This window comes from Portunus trituberculatus, chromosome 44 (genome assembly GCF_017591435.1).
Source record: "Portunus trituberculatus isolate SZX2019 chromosome 44, ASM1759143v1, whole genome shotgun sequence".
In the NCBI taxonomy this organism is placed as follows: domain Eukaryota; kingdom Metazoa; phylum Arthropoda; class Malacostraca; order Decapoda; family Portunidae; genus Portunus; species Portunus trituberculatus.
In genome coordinates, this window is record NC_059298.1 from 1,662,208 (window position 1) to 1,685,000 (window position 22,793).

Sequence of the window (22,793 nt, forward strand, 5' to 3'; positions counted from 1 at the left end):
AGATGAGGGGCCTATAATTAAGTTGTTTTCTCTCTCTCTCTCTCTCTCTCTCTCTCTCTCTCTCTCTCTCTCTCTCTCTCTCTCTCTCTCTCTCTCTCTCTCTCTCTCTCTCTCTCTCTCTCTCTCTCTCTCTCTCTCTCTTCTCTCTCTCTCTCTCTCTCTCTCTCTCTTTCCTCTTCGTGTATACATTAGTTTTTTTTCATTGCTTTTATTTTTTTTGGTTTGTCTTACTTTTCTATACTTATGCTTCTTTTTTTATTCTTTCTTTCTTTTTTTCTTCTTGTTCTTGTTCTTGTTCTTGTTTTGTTCTTGTTTTTTTCTTCTTCTTCTTCGTTTATTTCAATATACTTCCAATATATATAAAAGAAAAAAAGATTTCTTATCATTGCTGACCTCATCGTCGTCCTGTTTCGTGTCTTCCTCCTTCTCATCCTCTTCCTTGTTCTCGTCCTCCTCGTCTTCGTCCTCCTTCTACTCCTCCTTCTCCTCCTCTCTTCTTCATCCTCCTTCTCCTTCTCCTCCTTATATTCAGACATTTTCTACTCATTTTCCTCCTTTTATTATCTTTTACTACTTGCTGTCTTGCACCAACAGACAAAATAGATATATTGTTTGGTCATTGGGAACGGTGTGTGTGTGTGTGTGTGTGTGTGTGTGTGTGTGTGTAGATATGTGACATGTCAACTCTTTGAAAGGTACTTAACGTTAACCTTCGTCTGTTACCATGAGTCATCTTCCTGACCTACTAAGACACCATTGGCCTCTTCCCCTTCCCTTTGCCCCCTCTACGATAGCATAACTGACCCACTGTAACTACATCTGTCTGTCTCTCTAATGTAACCTGCACCTGCTCTGGTTACCTCTTCGCATGAACTGATTTCTTCCATACCTGCTATCTGACTTCACATATGTGCTGTCTTTATAACTGCTACCTTCCTCTACATACATGAGAGATTGATCTTTTCTCACATATGCTACTCGATTCTGCTACTATCTTCCTCTTCTACACACCTGAACGGACCCTAAAAACTGTTATCTGATTCCATACGTTAAGATTAAATCCATTTCTGCAACCTATGACTCCGCACTAATAGACTCACTTATGAACACACCTGTAGTCACGCTTACACATCTGCAACCTTACACACTTAAAAGGGACGCATCTGCAACTTTACCCCGCACACCTACACACAACTGTCGCACTGTTACACTTGCAAGCCTATCTGACTGCATACCAGAGCTGACTCATATATTTGCACACTGACCAAAACACACTTAAAAGGGACACATCAAACACCTGCATTTTCGTTCTATTAGTAAAAACAAACCACTCCGCTCATTCCAAATACCACTATACATATTTCTAGCACCACTCCACATCATAACAAACCAGCAGAACCTTCCACCTCACACACAGGTCCAGTTTAATGAGCCACTCCCTAAATCCCACTCCGCGATTCCTAAGCTCCACTCCACCTCTTTGCTAACCTACTCCACGGCCCCGGCTTGCCCACTCCCCACCTAGTGACCCACTGCGCGCCCCCACGCCCTCACTCACGACCCACCTGTCACATCCCCGGACTATTTTCACCTCTGGCAGCTTCGTGAGGGTGAGGAGTCCAAGATACGTGCCAAGCTTGTCCTCTTCTTCCCCCCACCCCAATCCCTCACCTCTCTCTCTCTCTCTCTCTCTCTCTCTCTCTCTCTCTCTCTCTCTCTCTCTCTCTCTCTCTCATAATGTGGTTCCCTTCATCCTCCACCTCCTTCCCTTTTAACTTTCGCCGACTTTTAATTTGCTTCCCGTACTCTTCTCTCTCTCTCTCTCTCTCTCTCTCTCTCTCTCTCTCTCTCTCTCTCTCTCTCTCTCTCTCTCTACATGGGTATAAAGTAGCCTGGTGACAAGCGTGGGCAAGTAAATGGTGACTCTGTGTGTGTGTGTGTGTGTTGGGGGCGGGCTTGTGTTGGGCCCATAGAGGGGAGTAGGTGCGGTGGGAAGTGAGTGAGGGAGGGAGAGAGGGAGGGCGAGCTTCAGTGGGTCTCTTCGTCTGTCTGTCTGCCAAGAGGATAAAACAGCGCGGGTATATACCAGTGGGCCGAGAGAAGCGCGAAGGGAAGGCGGGCCACGGAGGGAGGGAGACCAAGAAACACTCGCACGCGCACGCACACGCACACAGAGCCACCGCTGCCTCCTGAGCCGCTGGGAGAGAGGAAGGAAGAGAGAAAACGTGATAATAATTGTGATAAATAACTATGAGAGAGAAAAAATCCCACTTGCCAGGAAAGAGATGAAACAAGCGGTGGGGATTAAGCCCACGGAGGGAGGTGCTCAGTGAATGGGTGACGACGCTGTTCAAGGCGTTTAGTGCGAGTAATTGCTTCGCTTTGGGAAGAAAATTACTGTGGGAACACCAGCACCGGCGCCGCCACAAAGATCCCAGGAGCAGCGGTGCAAATGCTACGATGCCTTGAAAAAAGGAGATGAAAGATAAAATGAATTCTTTTCATAACCAGCTGAAAACGGTGCGTGGGAAAGGCGAGGGTGTTCGTGAAGCGAGTGTGCAGCGGCTGTGAAGGTGAAGGTGGTGTGCGGTGCTGTGAAGCAAGCTGTGGTGGTGATTGGTGGTGGTGGTAAAGGTGCTAGTGGTGGTGGTGACGCAGACTCAAGTGTGATAACGTTCCTAGTACACACGATACAAGGCCGCCATCTGCGCTGTGTCAGTGAGAGAAACCGCTGACGAAAGAGAGGGAGCGCGCCCTGCTGCTACTTAGTGGTACCCACACTGAGCGTCGCGCACCTGTTTGACACCTGCCGTGCCCCTCACCTCGCATCACGCACGGCGCCACCTCGCCGCCACGCGCGAACCTAGAAGTGTGAAGAAGTTTTTCTGACGCATCTGTGATCACTTGTGAGAAAAATAGTATTCTCATTAGCTTAAGAAAGTCAGAAGATATTTACGAGCGTAGTATGCACGTTTATGTTTGACGAGGCGATGCTAATTAGTATTAAAGCGTACTAGATTTTATGTTAGAGTGTAAATACTGTAGCGTGTCCTGCATGTTATTGTTATGAGTGCACGTTAAGCGGGTTTATTAACGAAGGTGTAAAACAAAGCCGCACTTGGCAAGGGTCAGCATTTCATCGCAGTCTCCGCGTCGTGTGTTGTGGTCCATTAGTGAGGCAGTTTGGGAGTACACCTCTCCGCCTCATCTGTAGCCACCAGTCTTCCAAGGAGACCCCGGAAGTAGGGCAGTTGCTTGTTATATCATTACTTCACAGCCGCCGCCATGCCTATCTCACCTTACTACGCCCAGAATGGCTACGGCACCAGGAGCTACGTCAGGAGCAACAGCAGCAGCAACCTGGCGGGCATGGGCACTTACTACAGCCCCGTGGAGAGTAAAGTGATAGCCTCTGATCATGCAGCCGACTATTTCAGGTCAAAATACATCATACCTGAGGATGGGCCTGTCAAGTCGTACCTGCAGCCGAGGTACAACGCACCGTCCCGCAGCAACTTGCAGCTCAGGCGAATGGACTCGTCAGACAATTTATATGAGAGGAGAAATCCGCTACAAGAAAACAGACTCCAGAAGTCCACCTCAACATCCAGTTTCCTGACAGGCAACACGCCCAGTTACTTGAAAAGCAGCAATTCTAGTGATAGCTTCGGCCGCTCGTATCCTTACTCGCCCACAAAACCCCGCGCCTTCACCTCCAATCTGCCCTCGCCCTCGGAGACACAGCCGTCCAGGCCCATGGGTCGATGTGGCGGGGAGTCTAGCTACGCGCGTGCCTATCTGGCAAACATAAACAGAGGGCGAGGGGACAGACCGCGAGAGATCGACACTCGGGACATTAACACCTCTGTGCCACGGACGCCCAAGTGGCTGAAGGCGAACAAGTCAGAGGATGACGGAGGCAACATTTCCAGAAATCGGCAGGTGGTCAGGCTCACCATCAAGCGAGAGAAGCCTGAGCCCCAAGATCCCTTTACCATCAAGAACAAGACGCTGCAGACAATCGCCCAGAGACTCATTGACAAGTACCAGGTCCCGGAAAAGAAACCTGATCCACCCCCGGAACCCAGAAAGAGACCCTTTTATCTCGGCGAAATTCCACCGCAAGTGGAAAGGTCGCGTGAGGTCCCATCACCTGTCATCTCAAAGCCGCTCCTGCCCAGCTCCGCTTCCGCCCCGGTAACCCCAGTCACCGGTGTCCCGCCTCACCACCGCTGCCACCCAAGGTCTCCTCCATGATCTTCCCAGAGGTTCCAGCAGTGGTGAAGAGAGAGCCAAAACCACCAATTCCCGTCGTGGGAGACAAAAAGGAAGAAGACATGTCGTTAATATTGCAGCGAGCCACGGAGAACGCCGAGACCAATAAGGAACTGGAGAGCTGGGCGGAGGTGAAGGATGCCATTGTCGCCGCCGTGCTGCATCCAGATGTTGATATCGAATCTGATGAAGAGATAAACAAATTAATTGAGGGGGAGAAGCCACCGAGTCCAGCCCCAGCTGAGGTGCCTGAACCAGTCAAGGTGAGGGTGGAGGAGCCAAGGCGCGACTCGATGGACAAAGGTCTGGCAATTGTGGGACAGCTAAAGAGGTTCGTTCAGAGGCAAGAGTCCACCAAACGTAGCACTAAGAGGTCATCAAAGAAACACTCTAGAGGTTCTAAGAAATCCAAGAAGTCTGTGGAGGAAGCTACAGGTCCGCCCGATGATGACCCAATCGCTCCTAAGACAACAGAGTCCAGTCAAGCACAAAACACTCTGCCTCCAAGGCCCGCCTTTGAGAAGAAACAAAAGAAAAAGGAATCGGGGACAAATGGCTCCGCTGTTGAAAGGATTGAGGAAAGCAGACCCGCAGGAAATACAACGAGTGTTGGGAAGGAGGAGGACACCAACGCTCACAAGGGGAACAAGACGACTGCAAAAAAGGAGAGTTCTATTCTCTCACCCAGTCTCGTCCTCGGAAACGAAGCGACACAAGGCGACGAGACGACAAAAGGAATCAGCGGAAACACGGGGCAATGCCAGAAGACATCAGGAAAGTCCGGGAATGCTTGCGACAAAAAGGAGAATTCGCAGGACACTTCACTTCTGAAGACAAAGAGTAAAGATGCACCTCCTTCCGTCTTATCGCCTGACCTCGTCTTGGGCTCCTCGCATCAGGAAGGCGTCACCGAAGACTCGTTATCGAGCAATGACAACACAGAGGCACAGCATAAACAGACTAAAGCCGAGAAGAACACCATGAAGCAAGATGTAAAGGAAGAAACGAAAGATGTTCCTGGCACTAAAATACCAAAAATCAAGAAGAAAATGAAGACGTCGGCGGCAGCAGTGAAGGAGGTGAGTGGGGACGCCCTCAGGCCGAGTGCCACTCGAGCAGCTCCTCCATCAGACCTCCACCTCACGAGCCCAGCTCCTGCTTCTCCAGCAGAGCGCTCCCCGACCCAAGATGTTCCAAGAGAAACGCACAAAAAGCAGAGTCGCGACACACCTGTCCTGGCACGCACCGCCGACACTCAGCCTTCCGATCGCCAAATGGAGTCGCCATCCGCTCTCGAAACCCTAAAGTCCATCATGAGGGAAGAAGTGGAGTGCGCTGCTGCCAAAGATTCTCCAACTGGCGGTAAAACGAAGCAGGTAATGGGGGGGAACTCCACCAGAGACGCCGCGACTGACTTAGAGACAAGCAGGGTCAGAGCGTCGTGCCTCACCCAAGGACATAAAAATGAGAAAGCTGTCAAAGTGGAGAGCTCGGAGCATCTTGAAGCGGCCGAGAAGGGTCTTGACGCACGGAAGTTGAACTCGTCAGCTTCCAAACAGGAGTTGGGAGAGAAAACTGCACATGGAGGCAAGAAGGAACTAAAAACATTGAAAGAACGAAAAGAAACTGAAAATAATAAAGCCAAGGATCTAAGCGAAAGTACTCAAACAGAAGCGGGGATCGATCGAGACCAGAAAGTTGATGGAATAAAGTCTGCGATACCGAGGTGGAAAATAAAAGATATGAAAACAGAGAATGAAGAATCTAGCGAGGTGAAGTCCAAGGATAATGATAAACACGTGCCTGAAAAAGACAATATCCCACGTATCACCAAGGGTGTGAAATAAAAAGCATCCAGGAGAACAAGGATGAAAGTAAAGAAAAAGCTGCAAGCAGCAATCAAGACTCGTCCAGAATCACACTGGCAATCCAGGAAGAAAAGCACGGCGGCGAGAGTGATAATAAGGGCCAGGCAGCAGACAGGAGCGAGGGGGAGAGAGATAAGGAGGACGTCATGAGCTTAAAGGGGAACGCAAAGCCGACCCAGGCTGTGAGCGAGGACGCAGGTCCCGAGGGAGGCGCACCGCCCAACACATTACCGGTGAAGAGAGTCCTGAAAAGGCCTCGTCAGGTCGCACCGCCTCCTGAGTCAGAGAAGGACACGGCTAATGAGCTCCTCAAGGCCCGGAACATTCTGAAGCGACCCGTGAAGCCTGGCACGGCGGCGCCCACGGAGACTGGCAAAGAAAACGCTGCAAATGTGACAGAGATAACGACAAGACCGGCCTGGAAAAAGCCGATTCCTCAATTAGCTCCGTCCGGGCAAGGCGACCAAATTGCCCCTTCTAAAAACGTCCTCAAGAGGCAAGGAAAGCCGAAGGAGGAGGATAAAGTTGAAAAGCAAGCAGAGACGCCTTCAGAAGTTAAAGTCAAGAAACTCGGAAAGAAGGCGCCGGCTGGCACCTCCGCGGACACAGCGGCCAATGAAGGCAGCGAGGGCGACCAGGAAATTCGGAGCCGCGTCGTTAAGAAGCAAAGGCCAACTTATTCCAGGTCAGCCTCCTCCTCCTCATCCTCCGGGGACGAGCAAGGCAGCACCGTCAGGAAAAAAGCAGAAAAACCGAAAAGAATTACAAAGCCAATATCGGCTACCAAGAAGACCCCGAGCCCCAAGGCTGAATCTGGAAGTCCACACGCGCCTGGAACATCCACACATCCAGACACGCTCGAGGGGTCTGTCCCTCCACCTCCCCCAAAAGCGCCCATGCTAAAGAAGACAGAAGCACAACAGACTGGGAGCGAAGCGGCCGCCGGGGACAAGCAGGAGCACCGCGAAGGGGGAGCGGCCACCTTAGTGGCACAAGTGGCCGAGAAATCGACAAGTGGGCTGGAGAAAAAGGCAGGGCCGGAAGTGAGTCCGGCGGGTGCCACGGAGGTGCAGGCAGGGAAGAGGGAGGCACAGGTCAGCACGAAAAGGGAGGCAGCAATACAAGAGGTCGCGGTGGGGGTGTCCCAACAATCAGCTGATTCTGGGTATGGGTCAAGTCCCAGCACGCCCCTGCCCACGATCACACCCACGCCCTCCCCAGCCGCCCCGCCCATCGAGGACGTGGAGGAGAAGTGTCCCGGTAAGTAACTCTTGGCACTGCGCCGCTCCGCCATCACACAATTACGCCATCGTGATAAACAAACAAACTTAATAAAGAATTCCCTCCAAACAAGAAGATAAAAATAGTTCATTCATTTACCCTCACGTACGCACACATGCACGCTCACAAGCATGCACATATGTACGCACACAAGTACACACGCTCACACACACGCACGCACACACCGACCCACCCACCCACACACACACACACACACACACACACACACACACACACACACACACATTGAAAATACAAAAGAACACCAAGAGACAATAAGCAACAACTAATCTATTGCTGTTACCAACAAGTACTCTTTCTCAATAAACAGTGACAGAAGCAACGTATCCAAGATGGAGATGAGAAGGAACACAGTACGCTACACATTCGTTACGTCATAGAAAAAAAAAAAAAAACTAAGAGCTATAGAACAGTTTCCTAATCCAGATGGTAAAGAAATCACCTAATTTTATCACAATCATGCAAAATTCTTTCAAATAAACATGCCTAAAAGTAGAGAGAGAGAGAGAGAGAGAGAGAGAGAGAGAGAGAGAGAGAGAGAGAGAGAGAGAGAGAGAGAGAGAGAGAGAGAGAGAGAGAGAGAGAGAGAGAGAGAGAGAGAGAGAGAGAGAGAGAGAGAGAGAGAGAGAGAGAGAGAGAGAGAGAGAGAGAGAGAGAGAGAGAGAGAGAGAGAGAGAGAGTTTATGTTTAGCTTAGAACACGTAGACGTTTTAGTCTGGAAGGGAAAAGCTTGAAGAATGAAACAAAGCAATCATATCAGGAAAACTACGAAAAAAACATAAAAAAAAAAAAAAATCAAGCATAATCGAAAAGAAAAACAATAATAATAATGATAATAATAATAAAAATAATAATAATAATAATAATAATAATAATAATAATAATAATGATAACAACAATAACAAATAAATAATAATAATAATAACAATACTACTACTACTACTACTACTACTACTACTACTACTACTACTACTAACAATAACAATAAGAATAACAATAATAAGAACAAAATAAATAAGAAGAAAAAGAAGAAAAAGAAGAAAAAAGAAGAAAACAAAAAGAAGAAAAGGGATTAAAAGAACACTGTTGATAACAAACCAATCATTTAACCTGTACTGTGTGTGTGTGTGTGTGTGTGTGTGTGTGTGTGTGTGTGTGTAATGACGCATGAATGAATGTACAGATATATAAAGCGATATCATTAAGCCCGCCCGCCCACACACACACACACACACACACACACACACACACATATATATACAGGGAAAATTATGCCAAATATGGATAAAAAGAGAAATTGGAACTCGGGAAAATGTGTAACAATGGGATATGTCCTAATGAATATACACGAATGACAAGAACAGACAAAAACAAAAGGTACGGAATATAGCTCTCTCTCTCTCTCTCTCTCTCTCTCTCTCTCTCTCTCTCTCTCTCTCTCTCTCTCTCTCTCTCTCTCTCTCTCTCTCTTTATCTATGTATCAATCTATCTATCTATCTATATATATCTTTTTCTCTCTTGTCTTGTGCATGAAACCAAAAAGAAAGAAAGAAAACAAAGATAGATAGAAAGATAGTATATAGGTAGATAGATAGACATAAATTAAGAACGAGAAAGAGAGAGAGAGAGAGAGAGAGAGAGAGAGAGAGAGAGAGAGAGAGAGAGAGAGAGAGAGAGAGAGAGAGAGAGAGAGAGAGAGAGAGACAGAAATAATAGGAAGACTCGTGACCTTGACGGTAGAAAATGCCACACAAACACAGACACATAATAAAAAAAAAAAATATGCATAAACTACACTTGCTATGAATAAATGTCTACAAAAAAAAAATATTTATGGTTTGTGTATCATAAAGGATAAAAAAAAACGAGGAAACAAAATGGATCTGTCATGCGTTCATTCAAATCAGCGTCCCTTACCAAAAAAAAAAAAAAAAAAGAAAAAAAGGGAATAAAAAGAAGAATAAATAAATAAAATAGATAAATAGATAACATGAATAAAAAAAAATGGAGGTTAAAAACAGTCTGGAGCGGAAACACCGACCAACACACACACACACACACACACACACACACACACACACACATAAATATAAATGAATAAATACATAAATAAACACAAACAAATAAACAAGCAGTAAAATAGAAGGGTCACAAGCACACACAGACACACACACACACACACACACACACACACACACAAAACAAAACACAAGTAAAACCTCAAACTTACGAGCAAACAAGCAAACAAACAAACGTAAAAAAAAAACAAGGAAAGAAACACAAGCAAAAAATAACAAAAACTAAACAAAACACTGTAAATACCAAACGTGTGTGTGTGTGTGTGTGTGTGTGTGTGTGTGTGTGTGCAGTTCTATATGTGCTCATCTGACTCCACTCATTAGACGTCAGAGGAGGAGGAGAAGGAGAAGGAGGAGAAGGAGGAGAGAGAGAGAGAGAGAGAGAGAGAGAGAGAGAGAGAGAGAGAGAGAGAGAGAGAGAGAGAGAGAGAGAGAGAGAGAGATTGGGGGGAGGCGGGACCAGCAACAGCAAAAGCAGCAGCACCCAGAGATATTTTCGGAATGTGTGTCGAGTGTTCGGGCAGGCGGGAAAGGGAAAATATAAAGGTGGGGAAAGGGGGGAGAAGGAGGAGGAGGAGGAGGAGGAGGAGGAGGAGGAGGAGGAGGAGGAGGAGGAGGAGGAGGAGGAGGAGCAGGAGGAGGCATTCTTCTGGAGGGAGTAGAGAAAGAGGGGAAATGGTGAGGAAGAAAAAAGCAACGAGGGAGGAGGAGAATTCCATACCTGTGCGAAGAAAAAACCCGATTTCTAGTCACCCTTGTATTGGGGAAGAGGAAGGGAGGGAAGAAGAGAGGGAGAGAGAGAAGAAGGGGAACAGGGGAGAACGGGAGAAGGACAGACAATGGTGTTGGTAGATGCTCATACGGGTTCGAATTGGGGAGGGAGCGAGCGAGGAACCGAATGCCGGACTGACTGACTCATTCACTCTCTCACACCCGCATGAAAAGAAAAAGAAAAAGAGAAAAAAGGCAACACAGGCGCTGAAGATAAGAGAGGGATAAAAAAAGCATCCCCTTGAAGGAATGGCTGCTTATCGGCTACTTTCCTGTCTTTCCTCACGGGTTTATCAGTGGCGGGAGGCAGAGCACCTTAGACTGTACGATTGCCAGCACTCCACACACACACACACACACACACACACACACACACACACACACACACACACACACACACACACACACAGGTCGACATGGCTGGCAACGTGGTGGTCGCTGCGTCTCTTCGGGCTCTACTGAGGATCTGGGTTACATAAAGACTTTCAGCAATGTTCGCATCAAAATATTCGTGACACAAACTGCACTACTTTTTACTTCAGAAGCTCAGGAATCTGCCGGACGTACGTAGCCGTGATTCCCTCGATTAATAGTAAAATACCATCAGCTGTTTCGCGTCAGGTGTTTGTGTCACTGATCTACTTAATTTTAGGTTCAGGAGTGTGTTGAAAGTGGGCGCTATTTTCACCTCCTCCAAAACATCAAGGTTCATATCTCTAAACATTTCCTTGTCCTTGTTTGCATCTTACATCTAACAGGCCGAAGTGGAAGTTATATGGATTTTTAAGGGCGTTTTCATGATTCTAGTGAGAGTTTAACAAGGATCCTGCACCATTAACAGGACAAACACTCATGACAACACCGCTGATCATCTATGTGGCCTGAGAGAGAGAGAGAGAGAGAGAGAGAGAGAGAGAGAGAGAGAGAGAGAGAGAGAGAGAGAGAGAGAGAGAGAGAGAGAGAGAGAGAGAGAGAGATTATTCTGTGCGTTCATAATGTATCCACGCAAACTTTTCTTTTTTTATCTTTTTTTCTTTCTCTTTTCTTTCTTTATTTCTTTTCTTTTTCTTTTTCTCTCTTTTTTTTTTTACTTTGATCTCGCCGTTAACAAGAAGGAAAACATAGAAGTGAAGCTCTCATGACATCATCAGCTGCTCTCGAGATCTACTTTGGTCTTTACCTTGGATCTTGTACTTGTTCCTCTTTTGGGAGCAGCACCACGAGCACGCTTTCTTTATTTCTCTTTCTCCTCTTTCCCTTGACCTATCTCCCTATTGCACAAGAAATGACCTGCAACAACAACAACTGGTTCACTTTTAAGCTTAAGAATAGGGCGGGTGTACTTACTTTTTTCATTTTTTTTACTAATATCGTCATTCTTAATTGTGTTTTCTTTACTTGTATTTTTCCTGCAGAGTGTAGTTCTTTTAAATAGACGAGAAAAATACCTAGAGTGAAATAAATGTCGAATATTTTTCTAATCTACAAATCTATCTAAGGACATGTAGTGGTCATTAGAGTGTAAAGAACTGTTAAAGATTACAATAAATAAATAAATAAATAAATAAATAAATAAACGAAAAAGAAAAATATCTTGCAGAGGATGATTGAAATATGAGTATTAATTCTTCATCAAATTCCTATCACAAATGAGAACTCCTATTTACCATTTCTATTTACCATGTCATCCAAGAACTCGGAAAGTGCATTAATGAATAACTCACTTGACGCGTGCTTCCTCACTGACAATCCATTTCTTCATACTGTACAGCCGCATGTAAACACTGCACCGAAAATAAAATTATATCAAGGGTAGAGAGGCACGAAAATAGACTGGCAGGGATTGATAAAAGGCAGGAAGATTACGACCTATATTTTGAAATGCTCTGCTCTCTCACCATTACTATTTTCAAAGCCCACACAGAGGACAACCCGCGTTCTCAGGAGTGTTTCTTCTGTAAATAATGTAGAAATGTTTACTTGCCACTAGATCAATAGAAACGATCTTAAACATGGGTGTAACTTCAAATACAACCTTTTGAAAGCAATTGAGGTGCAGTAAGAGGTGTTTTGAAATATAGGCTGGATATGGTAACCTAACCTTGTACACAGAGAGAGAGAGAGAGAGAGAGAGAGAGAGAGAGAGAGAGAGAGAGAGAGAGAGAGAGAGAGAGAGAGAGAGAGAGAGAGAGAGAGAGAGAGAGAGAGAGAGAGAGAGAGAGAGAGAGAGAGAGAGAGAGAGAGAGAGAGAGAGAGAGAGAGAGAGAGAGAGAGAGAGAGAGAGAGAGAGAGAGAGAGAGAGAGAGAGAGAGAGAGAGAGAGAGAGAGAGAGAGAGAGAGAGAGAGAGAGAGAGAGAGAGAGAGAGAGAGAGAGAGAGAGAGAGAGAGAGAGAGAGAGAGAGAGATTAAACACACAAACGAAACTTTGTGAAAACAACCTGAGGGAGAAACGATCGAGAGACACACTCCTGGAGAAGAATAAAAGAAAAAAAGCAAAAGCAAAAGAAAGCAAGTAAAAGGAAAGAAAAGAAGATATAAAATGTATAAAAAAAGAGAGCAAAGCTGAAATGAAATGAAAACACACACACACACACACACACACACACACACACACACACACACACACACACACACACACACACACACACACACACACTTTAACTATTCCCCTAAGACAGATACACACAGTACAAAAAGTAAATTAAAAACCTAAAAAAAGAAGAAAAAAAAAAAAACGAAAAGAAAGCAAAAGCGGAAGAGAAAATGTTTTAAGAGGGAGGCGATAAAGTTAATGGGTAGATTTCCCCAAAGAGAAGAGGAAGGGAGTTTGAAAGCCGTGCAAGGCAAGGGCAGCGGAGGGAGAGTGAGGCATGATATGAGGCTGATGAGGTGAGGGAGTTCAGTAAGAAGAGGGAAGGTGACGAGGGCCAGAAGAGAGGGAAGGCTGTGGAGACGAGAGACTGCACAGGAAGGGAAAGATTTAAAACACGAAGGGACGGAGGAATATGGAAAAAAAAGGAATAGATACTAGTGAACATGGCGAGAAAACGAAAAAAATAGATTGAATATGGGAAGGAAAAATAAAAAAAGACCTAGGCAATAAAAAAATAGGGAAAGAAAGAGTTTTATACGACCAAGGGATGGAAAAACACAGAAGATCGGAATAGAAGTTTTGGAAGAAATAGATGATAAAAAGGAGATAGGAAAAAAAGATGATCAAGACCAGAAATAGGGAATGAAAGAGAAGAAAGCAAAGGGTTGAAAAGACAGGATGTAAGAGATGAAGGAAGGAAGAAAAAAATAAAGGATAAAATGTGATGAACATAGAAGGGACTCCCGTAGAAGGAGATACAAAAATACGATAAAAAAGGTAATAAATAGAAGAATGCAGGGAAAGATTAGAATGAAGAGTAATAGAAAATACATGACGAAAGAGGAGGAGGAAGAGAGAGAAAGAGAGAGAAACAAAGAGCAAGCAAGACATGAGTTTGTGAGAAAAGAACACATAGGACACACAGAAAAACAAACAGACGTGGAAGAAACACAGAGCAAAGAAATTACTGAGGAAGGAAGAAAGAAAAGAGAGAGTGAAAGGAGAAGAAACAGAAAGAACTCAATAATAAGAGATGAATTACTGACAGCACATAATGATGAAATAAAAAAAGAAAAAGAACATGGAACAATAAAGGAGAGAAAATGAAGAATAAAAACAGAAAATACGAAGAGAGAAGGATGAGATTGCAAAAGAAAATACAAGAATGAGGAAAAGATGAAGAAAAGAAAACGAACAGGAGAAAACAAAGAAGAAGAAGAAGAAGAAGAAGAAGAAGAAGAAGAAGAAGAAGAAGAAGAAGAAGAAGAAGAAGAAGAAGAAGAAGAAGAAGAAGAAGAAGAAGAAGAAGAAGAAGAAGAAGAAGAAGAAGAAGAAGAAAAGATGAAGAAGAAAAGAGGAAAAAGAAGAAGAAGGAGAAAAGAAGAAAAAGAAGAGGAAGATGAAGAAGAAGAAAGAAGAAGAAGAAGAAAAAGAAAAGAAGAAGAAGAAGAAGAAGAAGAAGAAGAAGAAGAAGAAGAAGAAGAAGAAGAAGAAGAAGAAGAAGAAGAAGAAGAAGAAGAAGAAGAAGAAGAAGAAGAAGAAGAAGAAGAAGAAGAAGAAGAAGAAGAAGAAGAAGAAAGAAAAAGGAGAAGAAGGGAAATAGCAGGAGCAGGAGGAGGAGGAGGAGGAGGAGGAGAAGAGGAGGTTAATCAACGATGGGGGAAAAGAGGGGGGGCCAGGGTACAGGAAAGAAAGATTCGACGGGTAAACAAACACATGTGAAGCTTCAGGTATTTTGGTTCACTTTTGACCTTGGAACGACCCTCTGAATGTCATCTTTCTTCTTTCTTTCTTTTTCTCTTACTTTTATTCACTCTCCCTCTAATTATCATTCTCTCTCTCTCTCTCTCTCTCTCTCTCTCTCTCTCTCTCTCTCTCTCTCTCTCTCTCGCAACATGGTATCTAATTTCTCCCATTTTCTTTCACTTCGCTCTGTGTTTATTTTTCTGTATTATTTTCGTTCCGATACGTTTTGCTTCTGTCATTTCATCTGATGTTATTCTGTTTATTTAAGTCTGTCAAGCAGGGGAGAGAGAGAGAGAGAGAGAGAGAGAGAGAGAGAGAGAGAGAGAGAGAGAGAGAGAGAGAGAGAGAGAGAGAGAGAGAGAGAGAGAGAGAGAGAGAGAGAGGCTATTGGTCGTGGTAATCTATTTTTTTCTGTTAATCCATGTACATAAGACAAATATACTAAAGAGAGAGAGAGAGAGAGAGAGAGAGAGAGAGAGAGAGAGAGAGAGAGAGAGAGAGAGAGAGAGAGAGAGAGAGAGAGAGCGCACACACACACACACACACACACACACACACACACACACACACACACACACACACACACACACACACTCACATACACACAGGCACGCGACCGGAAGTTCTCTTATAAAGCTTCGTCTCACATGAAAATCCATTATCATGTCCCTCCCACTAATTCTCCTCCTCCTCCTCCTCCTCCTCCTCCTCTTTCTCGCTTCCTCTTCCGTCTCTGCTTCCCTCACTCCTTCAAGTTCCCTCTTTCCTTTGATGTCACGAAGGAAATTTACCTTCCTCTCTTCTTTCCTTCTCCACCTCCTCCACTACCACCACCATCACCACCTCACCTTCCTTTCCTCAGCATTACTCCAGTTCACTCACCTCCTTGACAACGCTTTCTCCTCCTCGTCCTCTTCCCCCTCTCTTTCTCCTCCTCTCTAATGCACACTCCTGCGGCAACCGTCTCGCTTCGCCTCGTCGGAGTGAAAGCAAATAGCGTGGAATAAACAGCTAGTGGGAAATAATCGAGTTATGTTCGTGGGAAGTTGAATAAAAATGCCAAGAGTATCAGTGTTGTTTGTGGAAATAATGGGGACGGAGAGGATTTGTGGGGAGAAAGAAAGGGTGTCATGCGAAGGGATCAGGAAAGAAAGGATAGAGGCAAAAAAAAACAAGAAGAAAAATAACACAGACAATAATGCGTGAAGAACAAGGCTATGGAGAACAGGAACGAATTAAAAATAACACAATAACAGCACACACACACACACACACACACACACACACACACATACACACACACAGAAATCACTCGCAGTCCAACTAACATAAGATTTCACTTCCTCCCTCCTCCCAACACAATCTTTCTCCTTTCATTTATTTATACCTACTACTTTTCCCCGACCGTGTTCTGGATGCAGCGGTTGGCCGAGGCGTGCTTGGTTGCTTCTCGCTTATTTGGCCCCTGCTGCTTTAGGACTGCGGGAAATTGCGACATCAGAAGCAGTGTAGGAACAGAGGAATGCGCTTTGGTAATGCATACGAGACTCGACCAGCTGCTGTTTCCTGCACGACCCTGAAGCGCGTGGCAATGTGTGGGGAATGTGTGTGTGTGTGTGTGTGTGTGTGTGTGTGTGTGGATGGATGGGAGAGAGAGAGAGAGAGAGAGAGAGAGAGAGAGAGAGAGAGAGAGAGAGAGAGAGAGAGAGAGAGAGAGAGAGAGAGAGAGAGAGAGAGAGAGAGAGAGAGAGAGAGAGAGAGAGAGAGAGAGAGAGAGAGAGAGAGAGAGAGAGAGAGAGAGAGAGAGAGAGAGAGAGAGAGAGAGAGAGAGAGAGAGAGAGAGAGAGAGAGAGAGAGAGAGAGAGAGAGAGAGAGAGAGAGAGAGAGAGAGAGAGAGAGAGAGAGAGAGAGAGAGAGAGAGAGAGAGAGAGAGAGAGAGAGAGAGAGAGAGAGAGAGAGAGAGAGAGAGAGAGAGGATAAGAGGTAGAGGATTGAAAATATTAGAAAGCGAAAAAAAAAAAAATAGAGGAAAGAAAACGAAGTGTAGAGAAGAGAGAACAAGGGTGAAGAAAATGAGATATGAGAAACTATGAAAGGGAAAGGGAAAGGTGTGAGGGAAGGATGTGAAGAAACGATATCAGGGAGAGGAAAAGAAGATGAGTCATGAAGATGTTAAGGAAAAAAAATATATAAGTAACATAAAACAAGAAATAGGAAAGGAGGTGAGAGTATGAAGGGAAAAAGAAAGATTAGAGAGAGAGAATGTAGGAGAAGGGATAATTGGAAGAGAGAAGTGGGGGGCGGGATAAATAGAAGACAGGAGGAGTGGGAAGAAGGAAAATGACAGGAACATGAGAAGCTGAGGCAGGAATGCGTGGGCGGGAAGACTATCCTAAGTTTAACGAGAAGAAAGACTTTTTTCTATCCTTATTTTTTCTATCCTCACATTCTGCTAATAGTTCTCTCTTAATTGGGCAGAAAATTGACCTTGTGACTTTGGTATACCGTCTTCTACCACCAGGGAAGCGGTGGCGTAGTGGATAAAGTAGGGAGCGTAGGATCGGGCAGACGTCCATGTGTAGGTTGGAATCCCACTACGTGCCGTCTTGAAACTTCATTATTTGTCGAGTGGTTTAAAGTTACCTACCTGTCGCCATGACACCCAGGTTGTAGGTGGAGGTGTGATTGTCTTACACCAAAGATACGCTTGGGTGGTGATATGGGCCCTAATATTGGTACCACTAGAAATAAAATTGCCTGCGCCGGTAATTGATGGAAGCTGAACAACGCTTCCCATATACTCTTCAAGTATACATACCTACAGGCGCTAAAGGTTATAACATAAAAAAACAACAACACCATTACCACCACCGCCACCGCCACTAACACTACCACCATCACCACCACCACCGCCACCACTACCATCATCACCACCATTACCACCACCACTACCACCACCAGTTTTTACCCCTTATTTCTTTGCTCATGTTATGTTCAATTTTCATCGTTGTTGTTGTCACTAAGACCATGAAAAGAGCCTCCAACCAATGAAAATACACATATTTCAAAGTATTCTATGTGAACTAAGAGGTAATACTTGGAGGCACGAACACCTGAGCTATGATTAGTCACGTGTTCTGCTCTAATCACTAGCATCACGAAAAGACCTTTGAAGACACAGAATCTTTTACGAAAACCTGGTGAAATGAGCCGATATGAGAGAAGATAGAGATGACTTGAGTTCCTATGATTTTCTTTGTCCTGTTCCAAGTATCAAGTCTTTGTTGTTGTCACTAAGTCTATGAAAACACCCTTCAAAGACCCAATGCGTTTGACAAGGGTACAGTAAAAAAATGTTCGGTATGAGACGAGAGACTGAGAAGTGTTTTGGAAATGTGAACTTTGCTTTGGCAGCTTCGAGGAAATTGTTGTGCCTAACCATCATTATTTGTACAGGATCTCCACGACTTTCAATACCGCAATCACTATAATCGAATGCCCCTCTTCTTCTTCTCCTCCTTCCCCTCTTCCTCCACGCCTGGCTCGCTGCCTAGTGTTTGCCATCATGTGCTGGGTATAAATATCTCAGCATTACTGCCTCCTCCTCCTCCTCCTCCTCCTCCTCCTCTCCTCCTTTTCCTCCTCGTTCTCCTCGTTCTCTCCTCCTCCTCCTCTTCCTCTACGCCCACTTTCTACTCTCTGCCCTCCCTTCGTTCTTGTCTCCCTTCCTTCTTTCTTTCCTCCAGTTTGCCTCAATCCCTACTTTCTCTCCCTAAAAACTATTATCTCTCTCTCTCTCTCTCTCTCTCTCTCTCTCTCTCTTGTACTATAAGTTACTGTTCTATTTTTTCTTTCATCTTTTTATCCTTCCATTGTCTTCTACCTTTTTCTTTGTGTTTCTCATACTTCCTTCACCTTGTTTCTATTCTTTCTCTTTGTTTTTAGCTCTTTTCTATATTCTAGTGATCATGTTTGAATTTTCTTGTCTCATTCTTCATTTCTTTGTTAATTCTTTTATATTTCTTTTTATTTTGCTCTTATTTTCTTTCCTTTTATCAATTTGCTCTTTCTTTCCTTCATCCGTTTCTTCTTCTTCTTTTTTTTTTTCTTCTTCTTCTTCTTCTTCTTCTTCTTCTTCTTCTTCTTCTTCTTCTTCTTCTTCTTCTTCTTCTTCTTCTTCTTCTTCTTCTCCTGGCCACTGTCCTTATTTCCCACCTTTTTTTTTCTCTCCTTCCTTTGTCTCTCTTCCTCTCCCATCTCCTTTCTCCTCCCGGTCACTGTCCTTAGCTTTATTCTCTTTTATTTTTCTCGTTCCTTTGTCCGTCCTTGTATTTATCTCTTCATCTTTCCTCTTTTCTTTCTCATTTTTCTTCTCCCTCCTTTGCCCTTCGTCTTTTTTATTCTTTTTCTGTCATTAGCCTCATTAAATTCTTCTTGTCCTTTATTATGTCTTTTGTTTCTTCTCTTTTTCGTATTTTCGTTTTTTCTCTACCTCCCTCGTTTCCCTATTTCCCCATTGCTCCTGTTATTCTCTTTCTTTTCTTTATCTTTTTATTGTTTTCCTCTTTATATGTATTTACTTGTCTATGTCTTCTTTGATATTCCTCTTCTCACTCACCTTCCCTTTCCTGCCTCCTTTCTGCTTCCTTTTCCTCTTCCTACTCCTCTGTCTTCGCATATATCCTCCTCCTGCAACCCTTTAACTTTTTTTTTTTTTCACGGTTTTGTCTTTCCTTTTCACCTTCCAGATTGAATTTATCCTTATTACCTGTGCCACGTTCCTCTTCTTTCACATGTTCTATCACCTTTGTCAACTGTCTCTTCTCCACGTGTTGTAGTGACTGGTTCCCGTTAATAGGATGCGTTTAAGATATTTAGTAAAGTACTGGTTCTCTTTTTCTTTGTCTTGGCTTGTATTCTTGTCCTTGTTTTCGTTCCTGCTGTTGGTTCAGAGAAGAAAAAAAAGTAGTTAATTGATCTGCGATGATACGAAGACACTTAGATTCGGTGCAGTTGTAAGTGAGAAATCGAGTAAACTTCTGCACCCGTGGCCACTGTTTTCCTGTTTATCCTTAGCCTTAAGTTCCCTTGAAAAACGTAACAACTGATGAATTCTCAGTAAATTAAAGGACTTAAGTAAAAATCAACGTTCGAATTGTGACTTAAAGTGTAATAAAGGTTAATGGAGGTAAAAATTCTAGCTCACAGCACTTATTAATGTCTTAACGGCTAGTAACAGGTAGGAGTGACTGACGAAGTGTGCAAAAGTTCAATATGACGCTAGCTGGGAGTCCTAAGTGGCTGGTTGGGAACGTAGGAACACATAACATAAAGATGACAAGCGTACGAGAAAACTGACACACAAGTTTGTCCCGGGAAACTTCTTAAGCTTTCATTGATCTCTATTTTCCTTTCATTGTCGTAATTGTTCATGAATATGTGTCTGTTTTATATTTATTTATTCATTTTTCTTAATATTTGTCCATTTTTTCCTGTATTTGGTTTTTTCTTTTCATTGTGTTGAAATAAATGTTTTGTTTGAGTAAATTACGTTACATTCGAATATTTGACATCTTTTTTTCATTATCTTACTTGCTACTTTCATGGAGCCTTATTTGCCTTATTTACCTTTCTCTTCCTTTACTTATTACTTTTCTTGAGTAATAAATGTGACTTTTCCTTCCCTAATTCAAGCTTCCCTCATTATCTTTCTTGTTCTTTTTATAGAGACGTACGCGTGGCTTTTCTCTGCCTTGTCAAAGACTCTTCCGCTCTCATTAATCTTAAAAAGAATAGACGCAAAAATCTAGCTGAGGAGAAAAAAAAAACAAGCTCTTCTTTTTTCGCTATTATAATACAGAATGTTATGTTGTTGAATGTAAAAAATAATAAAACTAAATAAGAAAAGTTATATCCTGTGAGAAGATTATAAAGTGTCAGGATGAGTGCCATGAACTTTCCTTCCTGCTGATAAAACTAAATTGCTAGAACTACAAATAAAACTCAAAACCCACGCAACCGCCCAATCAAAACACGCACACACACGCACACACACACACACACACACACACACACACACACACACACACACACACACACACGCACACACACATAGAAGATCTGACGAAAGAGGACAATATTTCCTTTGTTACCTCTGGAAGTTTAAAAAAAAAAAAAGGTATAAAACGAGAATTTATACTTACCACATTAGCAAGACTATTCCAAGGACTGATGAAATGGAAAGTACTTAAAAAGGAACACGCGTAACATGACATAAACACAAGTAAAATCAAGGTAAATATAAAAATAAATTGGACTAACATATAAACAACGCCAACTTGTAAACGTAGAATCTAAACCAGAAAATAAGACCAAATTCCCTTTTTTTTTTTTTTTATTTATATCATGTTGGTTTTTAACGGGAATTTATGGGCTAAAGGGGATACTTTTTGGGGTACCTCCTATCTCAAAGCCCACCCGCTAGGAAACCGTTGCCCCGAGTGAGGAAGCCCTACCTACACTCGGACCGTGGACAGGATTCGAACCCGTGCGCTTGGAAACCCCTCGGACCCTAAAGCACCCATTAATAAATAAATTAAAAAAAAAAATAGGAAGTTGTACAGAAATAGAATCTAGACCAAACACTTTTTTTTCTATAGTAATGAAAACAAACTCAAACTATTTCTATGAATACTGAAAGAAAAAAAGAAGGAAAATTTGTGTAAATAGAATCTAGACTAAACATCTTTCATCACCCTGTTGATATACAGGGAACTTTGAAATTCAAATGCAAGGAGACATAAATATCGTAGATTAGAAAAGAAAAACACAACTTCTGATGCCAACAAACATATAAGGAATAGAGAGAGAGAGAGAGAGAGAGAGAGAGAGAGAGAGAGAGAGAGAGAGAGAGAGAGAGAGAGAGAGAGAATAGTGCAAACGAACTTAAAATTGTAGTAAACACAATCATAATAAAAAAATAAATCTAAATACGAACAAACATAAAGATAAGATGGGAACAAGAGCATCTAAATACGAACAAACATAAAGATAAGATGGAAACAAGAATATATTTAAAAAAAAAGAAAAAGAAAACGAGTGAGCTTAAAATGATAATAAAACACATATACATATTGCAAAAAAAAAAAAAAAAAAAAAAAATCTGAAAATTGTAACACTAGAGAACACATAAAAGAAAAACTCCATGGTTACATACATACAGCCTTTTCCTTTTCTTTTTCTTTGTTATTTATTTATTCTCTCTGTTTCTGCTAATTTAGGTGTTGCATTATGGGTAGTTTTGCATGGGTTTTAATCGACTCGAAATTATAATAAAAATATACATTGAAAAAAAAAAAATCTTAAAATTCTAACACAAAAGAACACAAAGGTAAAAAAAAAAAAAGTTAAGTAGCCACCCAAGAGGCGAGGCGTGGCGAGGAGAGGGCGTTGGCAGGCAGCTGGCGTGGGGTCCTCCTAACGCAGCTGTTCTCTGGTATAAATAATTTCCTTTCAGGGGAAGAGAAAGCGACCGGCCGGCGCTGCGTGTGTACAAACAATGACTCCTCCTCCTCCTCCTCCTTCTTCTCCTCCTCCTCCTCCTCCTCCTCCTCCTCCTCCTCCTCCTCCTCCTCCTGCTCCTTCGCCTTCCCGCCTCAGCCTTCAGCCTTTTCTGGTGTTCTTCTCTTCGTCTCACGTGCTGTTGGTGTTTGTTGCGTCACGTGGCCTTGTGTTATATTTTGCAGGGTGGTGGTAGTGGTGGTGGTGGTGGTGGTGAAAAGAGAGGAAAAATATATGTACGTAGCAGTAGAAACATTGATAGGAGAAATGACAACTATAGTGATAAAATAACGTGTAGTAGTAGTAGTAATAGTAGTAGTGGTAACAGTATAAGTATTTACAAGACGAAGAAGAAGAAGAAGAAGAAGAAGAAGAAAGAAGAAGAAGAAAAAGAAGAAGAAGAAGAAGAAGAAAAGATGAAGAAAGAAAAGAAGATGAAGAAAAAGAAAGAGAAGAAGAAGAAGAAGAAGCAGAAGAAGAAGAAGGAAAAGAAGAAGAATGAGGAGGAGGAGGAGGAGGAGGAGGAGGAGGAGGAGGAGGACAACAACAACAACAACAACAACAACAACAACAACAAGCAACAATAGCAAGCAATAAAA

General features: G+C 43.3%; 1 protein-coding gene across 1 annotated transcript in view; it reads left to right on the plus strand.

Annotated features, from left to right (window-relative positions):
• The first annotated feature begins 2,070 nt into the window (after window positions 1–2,070).
• Window positions 2,071–22,793, plus strand: part of LOC123519097 (proteoglycan 4-like) — a 59,454-nt gene continuing 38,731 nt past the window's right edge. Inside the window, 3 exon segments of the mRNA XM_045280306.1 lie at window positions 2,071–4,254; window positions 4,257–6,094; window positions 6,097–7,403. Coding sequence (XP_045136241.1) covers window positions 3,286–4,254; window positions 4,257–6,094; window positions 6,097–7,403 — 4,114 coding nt within the window. The 5' untranslated portion in view covers window positions 2,071–3,285.